The 20,862-nt window shown below is 42.1% G+C and overlaps 1 protein-coding gene across 1 annotated transcript in view; it reads right to left on the bottom strand.

Moving 5' to 3' along the window:
- Positions 1-19,124, bottom strand: part of ANKRD31 (ankyrin repeat domain 31) — a gene marked incomplete at its 5' end in the record, with an annotated part of 66,059 nt that extends 46,935 nt beyond the window's left edge. Inside the window, 6 exons of the mRNA XM_084278494.1 lie at positions 437-1,093; positions 10,021-10,061; positions 13,826-13,958; positions 14,099-14,193; positions 17,344-17,399; positions 18,916-19,124. Of these exons, the coding sequence (XP_084134620.1) occupies positions 437-1,093; positions 10,021-10,061; positions 13,826-13,958; positions 14,099-14,193; positions 17,344-17,399; positions 18,916-19,124 (1,191 nt within the window). The remainder of the gene's footprint in view (positions 1-436; positions 1,094-10,020; positions 10,062-13,825; positions 13,959-14,098; positions 14,194-17,343; positions 17,400-18,915) is intronic.
- Positions 19,125-20,862: the final 1,738 nt, after the last annotated feature.

Consider the following 20,862-nt stretch of genomic DNA (forward strand, 5'->3'; position numbering starts at 1 on the left):
TAGTCTGGAGGAAAAGGAGAACAGGATGGTGTAGGAATCTAGAGCTGGAACTAGCTGGTATATGCCAGTGTGCTACCATGAAAGAAAAGAATAGTGTTTTGAAACTTTAATTGGAGAGAACATGTGACATAGAAGATGGGGAGAGGGACCAGGAATTTCTGAAACTCCCATGCCCCTTCTAGAGTTTCACTTCCCTCTCTGAAGTAACTTGACTAGGATTTCCCACCCCAGCAAGCTCAGCTATTTTCATAATATGAATATATCAAAACAGAAAAACACTACTGGATTTCTAAATAAAAAACAATTGAAATGTATTAAATGTGTAAATTATCAATGCCAGTTTGTTCTATACCAAGATTCCAAATAATCTGGCTATTCTGTAAAATATTTTAAGATAAACATAGATTTAAAAATATTAATTAAACTGTGTATATACTTGCTCATTTGTTGTCCTCTGCAAGTTAGATCCTACTAAGGCTTTTATTTCTTTCATCTGAACTTCAGAAAGTTGAGGCTCCGTCATGTTTGTTATTTGTGTACAGTCATCACCCAACTGGGGAATACTGGGTTCTGAATTTAACTGCTCTCCCTTGGTGTTAAGCTGTCTCTCATCTGGCACTACAGGAGTGACAGGTTGTACTACAGATCCTGACAAGGCATTCAGAGCCGTCACAAGCTGTACTGGTAGGGCATCACCGCACTCATCTGCTGATGGATCAATGTAAAAGGCATGACCCTGACACTCATCAGGCAATGGGTTTATCATCTTAAGACTCTCAGAACCACTGAGGGATCTCAACAGACCACTGACTTCAAATTCACCAGTCTCTATGCTCTGTTCACTGAATGCTTCCATGAAAATCTTCCCTGGGGATGTGAGTGAAAGATCTGTATCATTGTTCAGGGAATGTTCTTTTAGGCTGTTATAAGTGTCAATGACAGTCATGCAGGTTCTCTGGCAATCTTCTACAACATGGGGAAATACTTCTTGTGATGTCTGTTCCTCTGGACCCACTGTTATATCTTCCAGATGGTCATCCACACAGAGGCTTGTTTGTGGAGAGAGATCTTCATTACTTAATTTCTGTGAAATCTAACATTAAAAAAAAATTGTTTACAAAAAGGCATGGAACAATGCTTTCTAAAAAGCACATATTAATGCTCACTTTCGAAGTCATCCATATATATATACACACATACATTTTATTTGCAATTTTTGCATAAACTACAAGGCTCAAAGCCTTCCTTAAGATCTCATACAATTTCTTAACAAAGGGTAGACTCAATTCTCATTTTCAAAAGTAGAGAACTTCAGCTGTTTGCTTCCCCAGCAGCAAAAATCCAGAGTAAGAGGGGGCTCAATCTGTTATAAAGTCAAAGACATTATGTCATTGCTAATGACATAAGGGTGTTAGAGAGCTTTAAGGCATAACAAATTTCTGTAACACAGAAATAATCAAAGGGAACATATTCACAATAATATAAAAAATGTAGTTAGTAAATGAGTGCTGTTAATGTGTTTATGTGGATCCCCCATAAGTACTCATGACTCACAAGCTTCAGATAAAATCCTCAGGAGTATGTGTTGGAGAGTCCATGTTTGAGTTTCCACACTGAGTACAGCACCAAAAAAAGTAACTGTTCTTGGAAAATTAACACTCTTACTGCTTTTCTAATCACTCTGAGACCTTGCAGCAGATGCACCCATTTTTATGCTACTTGATAGCTTTTAATTTTTTTTCCTATCTCTGTTTCATATGCTTCTGCAGGAGAAAATCAGATGCCTCAGCAGACATAAAATGTATTTTATTTATCTAACTTTTGTTAATAGTAGTGCTGTTGCTTAGTAATACAGAAACTTAAGAAAATCTTTTTTTTAGACTCTTGCTGCCAGCAAGTGGCAATACTGGGCAGTGCAAGAATCTTGTAACCACTGGTAACATATTTTTGGTAAAGCTTACACACGATAAAACAGAAAGGGCAGACAGCATTGACTCATGTTCAGTTTGTAAGCCACCATAAATCCCTGACTGTGAAAAAATAATGCTCAGTCTTCTCTTTCTGATCTAGCACCTGTGCAACTGTTTCTTTACTTTGCTGTATTGAATTACAGTTTCTCCTTGGACCATTTCTCTAATTTTTGCAGTCTTTTAACAATTAGGAAGAAAAACCCACATTGGCATAACTTTCTGTGGCTGAGTAACTGTGGTATAAACAGTGCGTATGTATATTACAAATTTCCCAAGAAAAAGGCTTGGGGCATTTGTTGAAGGGCAGGTGAAACTTCTATTTATGGAGAAGGATGAGGCACGCATAAATGACTCATCTTGCAGGATTCTAAAAACCCAAATGTCAACTGGAAGCCAACACTTAAATGTGACTGGTGTTCTCAAAATCCCCATCCAACTGAAAATGCTTGAATTTCTTGAGCATTCATATCTGTTGGCAAAATCCTATGGGACTTGCTCTATTAATCTGCATAAAATTAAAATAGTCAAATCTTTCACTCCCTTAAACCTATCCTCAGCTGCCACTTATCCATAAACACACTTGAAGCCCCAGTGCCTAAGTTCCTTGTAATATCAGCTTCTGTTCAAAAGGAATGGAGGAACTACTAAATGAACAAGGCTGAGCCAGCTGGAAACTGAACCAAAACAGGGAATTCTCTCCACTGTATACCCCAGTCTGGTAAATATGGTCTGAATACAGGTAAGTTTCACACAGAGGAGGTGCAAGATTCCCCCTTAATAGCTCAGCAGTAAAATACCAACATATTGGTAAATGGAGGCTCAAGTCCATCATCCATCAGAAGAGCTATGCTTCAAGCCATTCATTTAAAAAGGAGTTCCTATGCAAGTATGCCAAAGAGATAGGTTTTTCCCTTTTGGCATAAGGCAGTTAATTCTTTTTAATGTTTGAATGCCAACTATCTCACGGCATCTGTGAATCTCTCCGAGTATGAGCACTCTACTTGATTTAAATCCCACTATCCTCATGTCTCAATCATTTCCAGTACAAACCCAAATCAATGGGCTCCTTACCCTAGGCTCCTTACCTTTCTACCTTCTAGAATCAGCCCAGAATCATTCATCTCCTCATCTCACCCAGTAAGCACATACTAGGTAAAGCTGAGCATGACCACAGGCATCTCCAGCCTCAGCTAACTCAGAACCTTACACCAGAGGAAGCAGGTGGACATGGAAGTCAAGCAGAGGACTCATCTAAAAAAAGCTAACTTACTTGACCATGCATATAAAAACTGTGTGTTACCAAACTCACTGAACCAAAAGGCAGCAAGCAAGCCAGGCTTAGCTAAGCCTCAGACGTGTGGACCACAGGAGCTGCCATGTTCCAGCAGGTGGCAGTGCATTCACATCACCTCGGTGAGTCCCCACACCGTAAGGCTTTTTTGTTTGTTTTTTTTTTTTTTTTTTTGCTGTGTTTGAGAACAATTAAAAATTTATTGAGAAATTGGTAAATAGTTGGTGTCACAGACTGTGTGGCTTGTAAATGTTACAACATAAAACTGGAATGACTAATACTGAAGCAATAATAAGGGTGGAGTGGAAAAGTTAGGTGGACTCCTGTATCTGCTAGGTCTAAGTTTAACAACAGCAGAGAAGTTCAGCCCTTCAATACATACACGTAAGAAAATCACTATGAAAGAGTTAAGGCTTCAGAAGAATCAACATTACCAATCTTTGTGAAAACACTAGGCTGAAGATTACTGCAATATACTGGGACTTAAAGGATGCAGAGAGAATCACAGAACAGTTGAGGTTTGAAGAGATCTCTTGAGATCACCCAGTCCAATCTTGCTGCTCAGGCAGTGTCAGCTCCAGCAGGATGCTTCAGGACCATGTCCAGTCAGGTTCTGAGTATCTCCACAGTTGGAGAATGCACAACCTCACTGAGCAACCTGTTTCAGTGTCTGATTACCCTCCCAGTTAAAAAGTGAAGTTTTATGTTCACATGGGATTTCTTTGGTTTTAATTTGTGTCCATTCTTGTCCTATCAATGGGCACTACTGAGAATTCTGGACCACTCTTCATTCATTACTGTCAGGTGCTCATTCATATTGGTAAGATGCCCCCAGCCTTCTCTCCTCCAGGTTGAACAGTCCCGGACCTCTCAGTCTGTCCTGATACGAATGATAATAGAATCACAGAATAGTTTTGTTTGGAAGGAACCTTTAAAGGTTATCTCATCAACCCCCCCTGGCATGGCCAGGGACATCTCCAACCAGACCAGGTTTCCAGGAATGAGGCATCTGTAACATCAGGTTTCCAGGAATGGGGCCTCTATAACATCTCTGGACAAACTGTCCCAGTCTTTCCCACTGTAAAAAATGTCTTCTTTGTATCTAGTTTAAATCTACAATCTTTTAGTTTGAATCCAGTACCCCCTGTCCTATTACAACACACCCTACTAAAAAGTCTGTCCCTGTATTTCCTGTAAGTCCTCTTCAGGTACTGGAAGGCTGCTATATGGTGTCCCCACAATTTTCTCTTCTCCAGGCTGAACACCAATTCTCTCAGCTTCTCCTCAGAGAAGAGGTACTCAAACCTGCCAGTTTTTTTTTGAAGCTCTCCCCTGGACCCACTCCAACAGCTCCATGTCCTTCTTATGCTGGGGACACCAGAGCTGGATGAAGTACTCCAGGTGGGGTCTCACCAAAGCAGAGTAGAGGAGTAGAATCTCTTTTCTTGACTGCTGGTCATGCTTCTTTTGAGGCACCCCAGGATATGGCTGGCTTTGTGGCTGCGAAAGCACATTGTCAACACATGTCCAGCTTCTCATCCATCAGTACCTCCAAGTTTTTCTTCTCAGGGCTGCTCACTATCCCTTCATCCTCCAGCCAGTACTGAGGGTTGCCCTGACCCACATGCAGGACCTTACACTTGGTCTTACTGAACCTCATGAGCCCACTTCTGATGCTTATCCAGGTCCTTCTAGATGGCATCCTGTCCCTCAGGTGTGTCAACTACGTAACTCAGATTGGCGACATCTGCAAACTCGATTCCATTATGTCACTGATGAAGATATTAAGGAATACTCATCCTAATATGGACCCCTAAGGGACACCACATCTCACTGATCTCCACCTGGACAGCGAGCCACTGATCACTACCCCCCCCTGAGATGCAACCATCCAACTACTTCCTCTCCACCAAACAGTCCCTCCATCAAATCTGTATCTCGACAATTTAGAGAAGGGTGTTGTGGAAGACTGTGCCAAAGGCCTTGCAGAACCATATGCACCAGTCCTTTAATCACCTTTGTGGCTCTGAGATGGACTTTCCAGTGTGTCTGTATCTTTCTTGTACCAAGAACCAAGAACTGGACACAGTACTCCAGAAGTGGCCTTACCAGCTCTGAGTAGAGGATCGCTTCCCTTGACTTGCTGGCAATATGCTTACCAAATGCAGCCCAGGATATTGTTCAATTTCTTTGCCACAGGTGTATTGCTGGAAAATGGCCAGCTTATTGTGCACCAGGATCACCAGGTTTTTCTCTGCAGAGCCACCTTCCAGATAGTTGGTGCCCAGCATCTATTGATGTTGGAGGTTATTACTCCCCAGATGCAGGACTTTCCCCTTTGTTGAACTAAGTGAGATTCCTCTCTGTCCAGGTGTCTCTGAATTTCAACACCACTATCAGGGGCAGCACTGTTAACAGACTAACCACAACAGAAATCAGAGTTACTATGTCATCAAAAGCAAGAAAACCCATCAAGATTCATTTCATGGTGACAGTACTTCTACTCAGTGATTATGTTAATTAATTAGTTTCTCTGGTATTTTCAGGAATAAATACAAACATGCCCAGTGATCCACTACTGGTTGCCAAGGCATCTGTCCTGACCTTTCCTGAAATCAGTACACAGAACCTTGTTTCCATTTGTTTCTCTCACAAGAGGTCTTCCTGCAGCAGTCAGATCTTGCCAGTGCCAACATCACTAATATGCAATAAATACAATTTACTGCAGTATTCCTGAATGGCATTGGGACTGGAACTGTTTAACACCTTTGTCAGTGACATGGACCATGGGATCGAGTGCACCCTCTGCAGGTTTGCCAATGACATCAAGCTGTGTGGTGCGACCGCGGGCTGGAGGGAAGGGATGCCATCCAGAGGGACCCTGATATGCTTGAGAGGTGGGCCTATGCGAACTACATGAAGTTCAACAAGGCCAAGTGCAAGGTCATGCACATGGATTGGTGCAATCCCAGGATTGCAGGTGTGAGTCCTCCAGGACTTGATGGTGTGGGTTGATGAGAAGGTCAACATGACCCAGCAATGCATGCCTGCAGCCTAGAAAGCCAACTGTATCCTGGGCTGCATCAAAGGAAGCATGACCAGCAGGTCAATAGAAGTGATTCTGCACCTCTACTTTGTTCTCATTACACTTGAGAATACTGTGTTCTACTCTCAGGTTCCAACTACAGTAGTGTAACTTCCCATTCTCTTGAGTTGCTCTGTCCTTTGTTCAATTCCTCCCCACTTTTGTGGCCCACATGCCTAGGCAGCAGACCAGAATGTTGAGGCACACCCCGTAATGTGCCTGGTTCCTGCTTTGCTTGGCAAGAGTAGCAACCTCTGCAATGGTACCTCTGTACTTGGGTCATGACACTCTTGCTCCCTCATTGTTTCGAACGACAGTCGATCACCTTCTGACAGTCTGGTACACCTGTACCTGGGTTGAAGCCCAAAGGAGTTGAGCTGATGCCAGAAAAGTTCTGAGTCTCTGCAACTGGTGAAAGTACCAGAATATTTCACCAGCTGAACTGTGCTAAAGTGGAAAAGTACCTGACAAAAGTCCACTATCACGAATCCTATAGTGATTCTAAGTGAGACCATTTGAGCTCTCCTGGACCACATCAGGCTGTGACCGGCATCTCCCCTGAACTGAGATGCCTCCCAGGCACAAACTCCATGAGGACCATGTACCAATGGAAGGCCAAGTTGAAGTCTGCTTCCTCCAGTCTCAACTGTTGCCCACTAAGGAATGCCAATGCAATGTATTTACTCCAAACTCGAAGGAAAATATTAGTTGTAAGCTAACTTCCTTTACCCATTTGCCCATTTATGTGTTTACATACATACATTTGTCTTCATGAATGTGGGTGACATGCATCACTGGACCAAAATATTTCTGTGTGTAAATGCATGTTTAATGCTTTTATATACATCTAAAAACCTTAAGATAACTTATAGTAAGATAGTGTGAATCTTGTCATCTGCAAATCTCTAATTAAGTTGCTGTTTTGATGATAATATATCTTTAAATTAATCAATCACTAAATAATGCTGAAATTCAACCTTTCCTTTAATTCATCCTTTTAACAAATTTTGAATTGACAAAATTATTACCACTGCAAATACATACATCTGTGATTAACGTAAGAAGGACATGGACCTGGTGGCGCAATACGGGCCGAGGGAGTTGGGCTTGTTTAGCCTGGAGAAGGATCTGGAGTTACCTTACAGCAGCCTTCTAGTACCTAAAGGGAGCCTACAGGAAAGCTGGAGAAGGACTGCCCATCAGGGCATGTAGCGATAGGACAAGGGGTAATGCCTTTCAGTGGAAGGAGGGTAGATTTAGATTAGAAATGAAGAAGACTTTTTTTATGATGGTCTTGAGACACTGATCCAGGTTGCCCAGAGAAGCCCTGGCTGTGGACGTGTTCAAGGCCAGGCCGGATGGGGCTCTGGGCAACCTTGTCTAGTGGAGGGTTTGAAACCTCCCGGCAGGGATTTGGAACAAGATGGTCTTTAAAGTCCTTTCCAATCCAAACCATTCTATGATTAACCCTGTCTTACTCCAGGCTCCTAAAATAACCTTTCTGGATATAATCCCAATGCACTGAATCTGCCTGTTCTCCAGAGGCTATTAATCACATACAGCCTTTGTTTCACGGCATTTTGATTTTGTTCTATGTAAGTAATTTTGTACAATGAGAATGTTTGACTTAGCATCAGTTATATATTGGTAGCTTTACATTTTTCTAAGAGGAGTAGCCTAGGGAATTTATTTTTTTTTCCATTCTCCTGAGATAATGTACACTACAACGTATAATCAATTGTATTTGCTGCAAGACATGAGCAATTTGCCAAACTCATTTCAAATTTTAGCCAGTACTGGTTCTTTCCAACATTAGCCTTAATCAGTCTCCCTGAAAAAAAGAAAGTAAAAATAATTTACACAATTTCTATCTTTTTATTTATCAATACAGAAGTATGGGACTAGATGAAACACTCATAATGCTATGGTCTCTGCATTAAGGAGATTATTTCTGCAGATAAGTACACTGTAAATTGGTTAAATTGCTCCAAACCAGAATGTCACTGAAGAAATACTGGAACTGCTATCCTGCTGTAAGTTAATGTTATGTTTTCTAAGGAGCTGCAGATGGCAGCAAGCCTTACATGTACCCATGTACTCATGTTTCCATAGGACCCATGCAACTGATGTCACTAGTGCTGCAGAAATCCTCAAAACTGTCCATGACATTGGAACAGGCTATTTCTTTTTGCTGTAGAAACAGCAACAGAGCAAATTCTGATGGCAGCTTCTTTGTCCAACATACACAGAACTGAAAGCAATGATCAGGGATGATCCAAGACTAGAAATCAAAAAGCACAAAGAGGGCATTGTGCTTCAGAGGGGCAAGAGAAGGAAGTAACAATGCAGAGGTAGCAGAGCAGACCTAAGTAACACCACAGATGCAGATGACAGTATACAGACAAACGATGCAGTGGCAAAGGCCAAGAATCCCTTCATTGCTGCCAGCAATTCTCTGCTAACTGGAGAGAAATCTGCTCAAGTCCACCACTGCTCCTTGGACTTAACTGACTGTAAAATCAAAACTGAAGAACCAGAGGAGAAAAGGGGTGAGTTGAAGATGAAAGGAATCAAAGGAAAACCTGACCAGTGAACGTTTATGTCAGTGGCTGCAGATCCTTGCATGAAATATTTCTGGGTTGGATGGTTCACATAAATATATTGTCAAATTTTTGCTACTGCATTTTCTGGAAGCTGTCAGGGAATTCCTTCTTTCCTCCAAGGTCTTCCTTCTCTTATGTGCAAAAGCAGTACTTGCAAGCAGATTATTACTAATCAGTGTTATTTGTAAGCTACACTCATTCATACTGAATTAAGCTTATCTAAATTAGTGTTGGTACAGTCCCCACCCTTTCACTTGCCTTCAGCTGTGCATTTCCACACCCTCACTTGCACTGCATTGGCATTTATCTAATCTCCTGGGGTTCTGAATTGAAGAAATAACCTGGCTGAAAACTAAACCAACTGAAAAAGATTGAACAGCATCTGACAGTTGCTCCCCAAAACTTGATTCATGCTGTACATCAAACAAGTGCGAGTGCTGTCCCGAAGGAAGCAGCAGAAACACAAGGCAAAGAAAACGGGCAATACCTATCACACCCAAGTAGACATGCTTACTGCAGTGTTGTCATCCCCAATTCAGCATTGCAGAGAAAGTAGCTGAAAAGGTAGTCACAAGTTACTCCCTCACTTTTACTGCATCAGTAGCAAAACCTGCCACTTACGAGCAGCTTTACGATTACCAAAGACATGTACTTGAAGACTGGTACCACCTATTTTTTGCCACATGTAAGTCATTACTCCCGAACTTTCTCCTTAAAGACATTCCTAATGCCTTTTCCATAACTTCCATTGGTAAAAAACGTGTTTTTAGCTACCAAAAGGCATCATGACTTTGGTTTAAGTAACAACCCTTACAGATTTTGTGTCATGGTGATGTCTTTCCTGCTTAATTGTTACTGTCATGCTTCTAAAGCAGACTTAGTAACTTCAGTTCCTACCCAAAAAGGAGAAAACACATTTTTGCTTTCACCTAATGTGCTCGGTGTCAGTTTAAACAGCTATGTGCCTGCCTTTTATAATGAAAGAAGCAGATATTTTCCAGTACAATATTGTCTAATGCTACTTAAAATAAATTATATTTTATATACATTTAGCTATAAAAATACACTAACCTTTTCTTCCGAATCTTTCTGAAATCCATCCAATCTGATATCTAAATAGAGAAAACAAATATTTCAGTTGTACTTGCCACTCACTATAGTTCTCATAATCTCTAATAAAATGGCCCCACTTCCTGATTAAAGTTGAAGCTTCAAATCTCAGAAATTACTATTGTCATGTTCCTCCAGTGGAGCTGACGGCAAGGCTTCTAGTTAGGCTCTGTCAGTCACCACATTATATTCCAGGGCTGTATTACTGCACTGTGATTCAGGGGCCTGTATTGCCAAAGACCATCAGCAGATGGTATTGCCGTGCGTTTCACAGGATGAGACCTATGCCCTCCCCACTGTAATTACAACACAATTTGACAACCGATTTAAAACAATTCAGTAATTTACTGCCTCTGAAAAGGGCTGGTCCCAACCCCCCTTGCTCCCATCGCCATGTTTTGACATTCATGTGACTCCCTGGGAATTTCCTAATCAGAAATATCGTGAATGGTTTTCTCCTGCGTTAGCACAAATTAGCTCAGACAGGGAGAAAGCAAAGCACATGGGGCAGGCCTGCACTGCTGGGATCACAGAGGAAGGGAGGTACAGCTGCAGCAGCTGCAGGTGATAGGCAGATCTGGAGAACAACCAGTAGCATTTCTGTTTCTCCTTTCTTACAGATGCCTCTGACTCTTGGATACATTAGTAAGAAGCATGTAGGATCCCTCAATGACTACTACATCCATGCTTACCTTATGCATCCATATGTCACTGAAGTACCATATAGCCTGTAATTTTTTTCTGAAAATCCCACACCAATGACATAATTTGAAGCTGGAAATACACCACTGTCTTGAGAAAACAGTTACTTCTTCAAACAAGACAGGATACTTACAAAATCATAACCTGTAGTTCAAGACAACTACAAAAAGTAACTCACCATTGTAAAGGCCACATATACCCAGATTCTAAACAAACCTATATCGATATTCATCTTTACCTTCTGAAATTATTTTGCCACAGCTAGAGTAACTTCCATTTTTGTATAAAATACAGCATACCTACAGAACTGTTTTGCTGTTCCTCTATGGCAGCATTTGGTGACAAACCATGCTTAGAACTATTTTCAGTAAGTGATGGACACTTCAGCCAACCCCTAGAAAAATACAATTACATGATCTTATTCAGAAAAAATTATCAACTGCTCATTTTAAGAACATTTCTATAGTACTTTGAGTACTACAGCTGTGTACTTACAATCCTTTGTGGAAACAACTGCAGTTACTTTAGAGGCATACTTCTCTTCACAAGGACACACAGTAACTAAGATTTCCAGATTTCCTAAGTGGAGCTAGCTATGGCTTGTACATTCCTTCTCTAAGTGAAAAAATGGAAACTTCTGATTCGTATTACTTCTTTCTATATTTCTATTATTGATTTATTTTCTACTGAAATGTTTACATAATATCTAGGAACAGAAGGTCCAATATAATTTACTACAAAGTTTCATCTGTCTAATGGTTTTCACTGAGTAATTTACTGTCATAAAATAACATACAAATGGAGGTGTAAGGAATTATTTTATTACAGGATGCATGACTGGAATTCCTGTGTGATGTATTATACTCACTGCAGCAGAGACTGAGACTGGTCAGATAGATACGCCCCTTGAGAATGCTGAATGAAAAAAATTAAGAAGTTAGTAAACAAAGTACTTCGTTATTTGTTTTCTCAGTTTTACTGCATGCTTATCTTTGTTCTATGAGGAACACAGGAAGCACACCCAACTGTGTCTGTGTGTGTGTGCACACGCGTGCATGACATCATGAACAGTGTGTAAATGCAGGGGCAGCAGCTCCTCCTTTAACAAGGCCTGCCTGATCAAGCCATGGAATAGGGTGTTAATAGATAAAGGAAAGAACTTGTCAGACAGAACCGGAACCCTACAAAAGCAGTCTGTACAACTACTGCATCTTTGGTGGAAGTAAAGTCTTACAATGTCTTACATGGTGAAGTCAAACATAGATCTGCATATCCCACACCTCCCACAACCCATGTGAAGTACAAAGCCAAGACTCAAATAGCTGGAACACATATTACATTTCCTGAAAAAACTGACAGGTACTCAGGGCCTCACAGCCCTCACATCACATTGCCTCAAGATACTGCATTCATGTAAGATCATTTCTGAGGACACAGTAGAAGGAAAGCTTCTATATAAGCACATCCCATGTTGGCTCTCAAGAGGGGTGGAAGAACGACACTGGTCCCATCTGCAAACGCAAGTACCAAGGATGACAGGCCAATACTGCTAAGGCATTCAATAAAGATTTAAATTTTATATTGTCCCCATGCTGGGTCTGAGCAAGCTGCCAGTGGCATGCTATACAGATCTCACAAAAAAACTAACAGTGAGAGTTACCCAAATTATTTGGTGTAAAGTACTAGGCTTTTTTGCTTTTCTGTCTTTTCCTTTTGAAGACAGGGATTTGTCATTCGACTTGGAAGAATCCCTTACTGGGAGTGAAGCCCAGCTACTCTGGTGGAAGTCATGAAGCCAAAGACAGGTTTGGCTGCAGGTACTCAGATCAGCTCCCAGAGGAAAAAGCAAAAGACTGAATGGGCAGTTCCCTGATTCCCTCTGTCCTTAGAAAATTGTGACAAACTTCAATGCAGGTAACCCTGCAACATGCAAGCATAAAAATAAACTTACAGAGAAAATCCTTTGAAATAACAGTATATTGTTTTACACTGTTCACCGTTTCCTGCACTGTCAGCCGACTCATATTCATTTGCAATTCTGTAATGCTCTGTAAAATCACTCACTTAACTGGAATGAACATCTTTCAGTATTTTTTTTGTCATCTAGGAAGCTGTTTCTTTTCAAAAACCTTCTCTGAGCAGAGTAAGGATACACAGTATTGTTTGTACCAGTGAATCCACAGTGCTAAAGACAGCTTAATAGTCACGGGGTGAACATTCTCAGTTGAAGAGCAGACACCTGTGTTTTTAACTGGTTCGTGAGCATGTGTCCTGGTTTCAGCTGAGGCAGTTGATTTTCTTCACAGCAGCTGGCACGGTGCTGTGGTTTGGATTTAGAATGACAATAATGTTGATAACACACTGATGTTTTAATTGTTGCAAACCAATAAAGGACTTTTCAGCTTCTCATATGCCCTGTCAATGAGAATGGGGGAGAGCACCCAAGAATCTAGGAGGGTACACAGCCAGAACAGCTGACCCCAACTGACCAAAGGGATATTCAATACCACGTTATATTCTATATATAACTCGGGAGTGGGCCAGGAGGCAGGGCAGCTCAGGGTCTTGCAAAGCACTGACCTCAGGTGTGAGAAATCATGCTGTTCATCACTTGTATTGTATTATCATCATCATCACCTTTGTTTATTTTGTTCTATTAAATTGCCTTTATCTCCACCTATGAGGTTTTTTTCCCTTTTCCATCTTCAATTCTCTCCCCTTGTACCACTGGGAGGATAGAGAGAGTGAAGGGCTGTGTGGGTGCTTTAGCTGCTTGCCAGTTAAACCACAGCATGTCATATGCAGGTGGAAAGGTGATTGCTCAACTAAACAGTTTATGGGCTAGCCACCAATTGTGGCAAATGTATTAAAAGGTTGGCTAATTAGTAGATTAGGGAATGCAGAATTATCTATAGAATAGAACTATTACCCTGTCATCATGCAAGCAAACATTTTATTTTGCATTAAGATTATTATCTCTTTCATTTTTAAAGAAACAATTGTCCAATCATTGGATCACAGCTAATCTCATGAGTAAACAAGGGTGTATTCTGGCATGGTTAACCTAGATTGTTATCTTTCAGCTCCTGAAGGAACATACTAAAAAGTCTGTGCGCCACAACTTCGTATTCATCATGGGCTTGTTTCTCAAATTTGAGATATTCTACTCTCATGAAATGCACGACTTTAACACATTTCTGAAAACAATGTGTTGCACACATGAAAATAAATTTAATTTCAGCTGCAAGCCACCATGCTCTTTTGCACATAAAGAATGGGAGGCCCAGTGAGTTTAATAACAATAGTTACATGCGCACTGCATGTCATGTGTACATACCAATTCTATACCTAGTGGATTTATCTGTTCTATCTTCTGACTATATGTGTGATCATAAAATTTCTGAACAAAGCAGATTTCTGGAGAAGGAGATCCTAAGGAAAAAAAGCAAACAAAACCAGCAGAAAATGGGAGCAATTAAAGTTTTGATTGCCTTATTTTTTACATAACTTTCTGTAACTCCATAAATTTCTAGGTAACTCAGTTGACTGAGGTGTATCACAAAATCACTGTGTGATAGGGGTTGGAAGGGACCTCTGGAGATCATCTAGCCCAACCCCCTGCCAGAGAAGGATCACCTAGAGCAGGCTGTACAAGACAGCATCCAGGCGGGTTCTGCTTGTCTCCAGAGACGAGACTCTGCAACCTCTCTGGGCAGCCTGTCCCAGTGCTCTGTTACCCCCACAGTAAAGAAGTTCCACCTTATGTTTAGGTGGAACTTGCTATATTCAAGCTTATGCCCACTGCCTCTTGTCCTGTCACTGGGGACCACTGAAAAGTGTCTGGCCCCATCCTCCTGACACCCAGCCCACAAGTATTGGTAAGTATTGATAAGATCTCCCCTCAGTTTTCTCTTCTCTAGGCTCAAGAGTCCCAAATCCCTCAGCCTCTCATCGTAAGAGACATGTTCTAGTCACCTCATCATCTTCATAGATGCTTTTTGTACCTATACGTAGTCTCTGCCTAACCACCGAGTTTAGTTCTTGCCACCATGAATAGCAGTACCTTCTGTTGTCAAAAGAAGGAGAAAGTCTATAGCCAATATTATGTGGCAACAAAAAGGCTTCATTTAGTAGCTTTGCAAGACAACTATGAAAACCCCCACTTACAAATGTGTCAAAGCTTCCAATATGTAAGATATGTAACAGACTTTGGTGGTTAAACAGGCTACCTAACTAGATTTTGAAACTACATTGTAGGAGAGGTCAGAAATTAACAAAACCAGCTGGGAAGGGAAAATTTATTTCACTTAGTGTTCTGGAACCGCCCCTGAGTTTGTATTGAAGATTAACTCTTATTTTTTAAGCTAACAACTATAATTTTGGTAAGCTGCCTGATTCACTTAACTAGAAGCATTTGTAATCCTATGTGGAATACTTTCTTTAATGATCATGCAAGTGAACTGATATCTGGGGGGGGGGAAAAAATCCCTTAAGGTTGAACCCTTAGCCATTAAAACTAAAATGTTGATACTGACATTAATAAAATACTCAGGAAATTACTCTTAAGGTTATGTATCTCATTGTCAAATTTCTACTATACAACTATGCAAATACATGAATAATGAAATACCAATTTATTGAATATAAACTTTCTCTGACAGAATGCTGAAAATACCATAATCCATTATGTTTAGACAAAAAACCCACCCACCCATTCCTCAGACAAATCCCCACTCTACAAACTGAACAACTACATAAACATGCCTTAAACCATGTGTGTAGAATGTTGCCAGGTTTTAATTCCACTGGATAACCACAGCTAAGTTCAAAATGGAATGCTTCACCTTTTCTCAGACAAAACTATTGAGCAACTATGAAATGTTCAGCATCAAGATATCACAGACATAGGAAATGGTTCTGCCTGTTTCAGTGGGCTGTAGATAATATTTATAGTAGGTTGATAAAAAAACAATAGTCCATCCAGATCTTAAAACTGGCAAAAAGACAAAAAAAAATCTGGAAGAACACTAAGAACATCTTGTGTCATTAAAAAATAGGCAGTCGCTGTAATGCTGGTATAAAACATACAGGATGCCAAGGAGGTACCAGTAAAACTATTATGAAACTACAACATGATTGTGCACACAACCTGCTCTGAGTTGTTAGGAAAGATTTCAAGGCTTTAAATTAGCGTGCATGCACTTATGTTTAAAGTAATTTAATATTACACTTTTCATAATGCTCTTAAATATCCCTACACAAATTTTTTGTGTTAAAGAGGATGGGGATATTAATATTAAAGTTTTTTTTTTAAAAAAAAATCCACAATACACAACTATCACTACATACAAATATTATGTGTATAGATTCCATTTCTACTACTATCATGTGTTCAGACTCCATTTATTTTATCCTCCTCAAACACAATACACATAGCTAAATAAAAAATATATCCCTATAGTTCAAACACTTCCAAATTAACAAATTCACAGGATGGTAGGGCTTGGAAGAGACCTCTGGAGATCATCTAGTCCAACCTCCCTGCTACAGCAGGATCACCTAGAGCAGGTTGCACAGGATCACATCCAGGCAGATCCTGAATATCTCCGTAGAAAAAAACTCTGCATCTCTGGGCAGCCTGTGCCAGTGCTCTGTAAAGTAGTTTCTCCTCGTGTTCAAATGGAACTTCCTGTGTTCCAGTCTGTACCCATGGCTCCTTGTCCTATCACTGGGCACCCCTGAAAAGAGTTTGGCCCCATTTAACTTGACATCCACCCTTTAGATATTTATAAGCGTTTATCAGATCTCCTCTCATTCTTCTCCACACCAAACAGACCCAACTCTCTCTGCCTTTTCCTCACACAAGAGATGCTCCAGTCCCCTCATCATCCCTCTAGCCTTCCACTGGGCTCTCTCCAGTAGTTCCCTGTCTTTCCTGAACTGGTGAGCCCAGAACTGCACACAGCACTCTACATGTGGCCTCACCAGAGCGGAGTAGAGGGAGAGGAGAACCTCCATTGACCTGCTGGCCACATTCTTCTTAATACACGCCAGGCCACCATTGGCCTTCTTGGCCATGAGGGCACACTGCTTCCTCATGCAGAGCTTATTGTCCATCAGGACTCTCAGGTCCTTCCCTTCAGCACTGTTTTCCAGCAGATCAACCCTTAACCAGTACTGGTGCTTGGGGTTATTCTTCCCCAGGTATAGGACCCTACACTTGCCCTTGTTGGATTTCATTTGCTTTCTCTCCACCCAATTCTCCAGACTGTCCAGGTCTCACTGAACTGCATGCATAGCCTTCTGCTGTGTCTGCCGCTCTTCCCAGTTTTGCAATATCACCAAATTTACTTGGCCTTCTCAGCTATAGTACATAGGGAGAATGGTAAAATTAATAGAAACCCCATTTTTCACATACCAAAAATGTGCTGAACATTCTTCCAGAACTATTGATACAATAAGACAGAGCATACAGTTCTGAAGAATGAACCTCACACAACACTTCAGTTTAAATAATATGGACTCAGGCAACATCCACAGCAACAGTTCATAAACACAGACTGAAAAAAGCATTTGTCTTACCTTCATTAATACTTATTTCAGTTGCTAAAGCAATGTCCAAATTAGAAAAAGGCAGGCTTGGGAAAAAAAAAAAGATATAAAGAACGTTAAACAGTTGTATGTTTTACTTATTGACCCTATAAACTCAAAACACAGTTGAGGGCAGACAAGGGCATCACTGTCAGGACATTGGTGGGCTAGTACAATCCTCATGCAAACACCAACAGTAAAAGACCCCTGAAATGTACAGCTGATAGTCTGCACTGAAAACGTTAGGTAGGGAGGTCTGAAAGGAGACATTGCTGCGGAAACATTCACACACCATTCATGGTGTCACATGTGCAAACACACACTTGTTCTTGAGTACACATCTTCCTTCGGGTTCAATGCTACGTTTCCTGCAGCACAGTCTCAAGCATCACATTTTGTAAAGCAATTCATTTAACTGAAAGATGCAACAGCAGAATCAGCCCAGGCTGGGAGCATACAAAGAAAGGGACCTGGAACCTTTGCTCCCAGGGCAATTATACCCTTGGGATCCATACACCTGCCTTGCACGTGCCCTTCACGTGCTGTCCACGTGTCCCTCAGTCTACTTTCGGTCTGAGGGCTTCTAACATCCAGTGGGAATCTTTTTCTGTGTCCAGGCAGGCTGGCTCTTCTCTTATTGATCTGCAGTTTCTGACAAATGTTGGAGCCTCCCCATCTTCTGGTTTACCCACCATCCTTGCTGGCTGAACACAGAAAATTGAAGACTGCCAGGCTTGAGAAAAACACTGCCAAGACATCACTGTGATGTTGAACTAACCATACTAAAAGACTAAATGCAGCACTGTACTGGCTGCTAGGAAAATCCTTGAGAAAAAAAACCTCTGTTGTGGCCTAAAGGCTTCAGCAAATCTGGCTGCTACTGCTAAGTCAAGCTAAGCAGACAACACAAATCTCACCCTATTTCAATCCTAAGTAATTTATTCTAAATAAAACTTATGTATGCTAGACAAGTAGTATCCCTCAACAGGAGTTACATCACTGCTATACATATTTCCAAGAAATACCGGGCCACAAAGCTGGTACAAAGTGCAGCTGTTCGTTAGTTTCAATTCTTTGCCACATCCTAAAAGACACACAAGACACCGACACGACAATGATTGTCAAGGTTGGAAAAATAATATTTAATAGTGCTTTCCCTATTTTCTCGGAGCTGGGTTTTGGCATGTTTTCATTTCCACTGACCACACTGTTAAATCAGGAGGGCCTGGAGCCACCAACTCGGACCCGCAAGGTGTATGTAAAATAAACGTGGCCTTTGGCAGCCCTGACAGCTCCTGAGGCGAAAGACACAAACTCGGCCTGGCCACGGGGGGCGGAGGAAGAAATAAAGAAACCAAAAAATACACATTTATGAAATAATCGAGAAAAGCCGCTTTGCACTCCTGTATATAGGATGCAAAAGGGGATTGTTCTTGTGTATGCCCGGTGTCCTGAGATGAGCCCCGCAGACGGCAGACGGGAGAGAGCTGCCCGCCTATCCTGAGGGGGGCCCGGGAGCGGCCCCCTCAGCCCGCCGCACAGGCACGCGCAATGCCGCCTCACCACCTCATCGTAAGGAGCTGCTTTTCGTCCACATCGCTGTCAGTCACGGAGCACTCCACGATGGTCTCGTCGCTATCGCTGTTCCTGCCGGAGTCCGACTCCTCCATGGTGCCGCCGGCTCGCTCCCCTCTCCCTGGCGCCTCCGCCGCCACCGCCATGCGCCCCTCCCCGCAGCATCCCGCGCGCCTCTCTTCACCGGAGGCGGCCATCTTGTGGAGGTCTGCGCCCAGCGGCGCTCCCTTCCCCCTCGGGTAGCACCGGCCGGCGGGTCGAGGATTGGGAGAGGCAGGGCGGGGCAGCGGAGCAGACCCTCAACAAGCGCAGCCCGTCAAGCGAGGACTGAGATTGGCGTGGCCGGTAGTACAAGTCCATTAAAAGCAGGTGTCCATTGCCGTTGCAATGGGTCTCTCGCAGCACAGCCAGGCTTGCGATGCCACCCCCACACCTCGGACAGGAGCTTGTACCCTCTTTGCCAGCTTGAGCTCCTTGTTCTGGCCTGTTGTGCACATCATACCACAGAGATAGAAAGTGCTTAACATACCCAAACTTACCCGAATCTCATAGAAAATCACTCCCTCTTCCTAATATGTGTACTTCAGTGGCTGTGTTTAGGCAGGTAACTTACCTGCTGTCCTAAGCACAATGAATGGTTCATGTATTCAAGGTAACCAAACTACTTGTAGCCAGTATTTTCACAGTATTTCCTGTCATGCTCTTGTACATGACCCGATGATCGCCTGCTAATCATGGCAACGTTTTCCTCAGGCAGACCTGTTCTGCCTCAGTTTTGCCTTCTGGCCCTGCAGTGGGACATTGCAAGAGGCACAGATACGAAAACTTCATGGCAGAAAGTGTGATATTGTACCCACACAGAGTGTAAACTCTTAAATCATTGCAGAGACTCCTGGTCCCAGTGAAATTGGTGATAAAATCAACATCTTTAGTACTTGCCAAATTGTATTTATCACCCACTTCTGTGGAAAAAATGAGTGGAAAACAGCAAGATACTAAAGGTAATTTTAAATTATGTATCAATTATTACATAATTGCTGCAGCTGTAATAAGTGCTACTTTGCTTTTCACTTAGTCATATCCGCATGCAATTACAGCAATTGCTGTGCATACGAGTAAATGATTCAAAAAATCTCACTGGTAGTATTTTAACTCTTTTCAGGTAATAAAGGTGGAAAGAACACGAGTGTTCAGAAAGAAGCTGGCAGGCAAGATGATCTACACTATAGTAGATGAGTCGTCAGAAGGGTCACACAGAAGATGAGAATGAAAAGTATTTAGAAGGGGGAAAAAAGAAGGGCTGGCATGAATGATTTCATCACAACAGCAGCTTTGGGTGGAGTTCCTAGTAAACCTTTTCTTCAGCATATCCTTTTTTAAGAATCACATGAATGCTTCACGGCACAGCACCATGTGAAGCTGCTGAAAATGTTTCTCAGCAAAATGCCATCTGTATGGAGCAGGTTTTGAAAAGCCAGAGCGTAGAACATCTATGACAAAATCCTTGCAGACTCTAATTGTTTGGTGGGGTTTTTTTGTTGGGTTTTTTTTTCATTTGAAGAGGTTAGCCTGCAGACTCGAAAAGCAAAGCAGCTCTGCAAAACTGGCACAAGGTATGGCAACCAAGAGTCATGTGTCACACCTGCCTCTGTCCCCTAAGACAGTAAGAAGACCTCTGCGCTTCATGAGGAAAAAACAGTATTTCCTCTTTGGCTGAATGCCACGAAGAGAAACACGTCCCTTTTCCTCTCCGTGTTGGAGGCACCGCTGCTATCCACAAGCAGGAGCGCCGTGAACTATTACGCCGTTCCTTAACGCCTTGGTAAAGCGCGCCCAGGTAGCAGCGGGGTCAGCATCAGCGGGAGCCGCAGAAGAACCACGACTCTCTACGAGCAGCAGCAGAGGCGCGGCGCGCCACCCGGCCGCCTCGCCCGG

This window comes from Gallinula chloropus (assembly GCF_964237585.1).
Source record: "Gallinula chloropus genome assembly, chromosome: Z".
Classification (NCBI taxonomy): Eukaryota; Metazoa; Chordata; class Aves; order Gruiformes; family Rallidae; genus Gallinula; species Gallinula chloropus.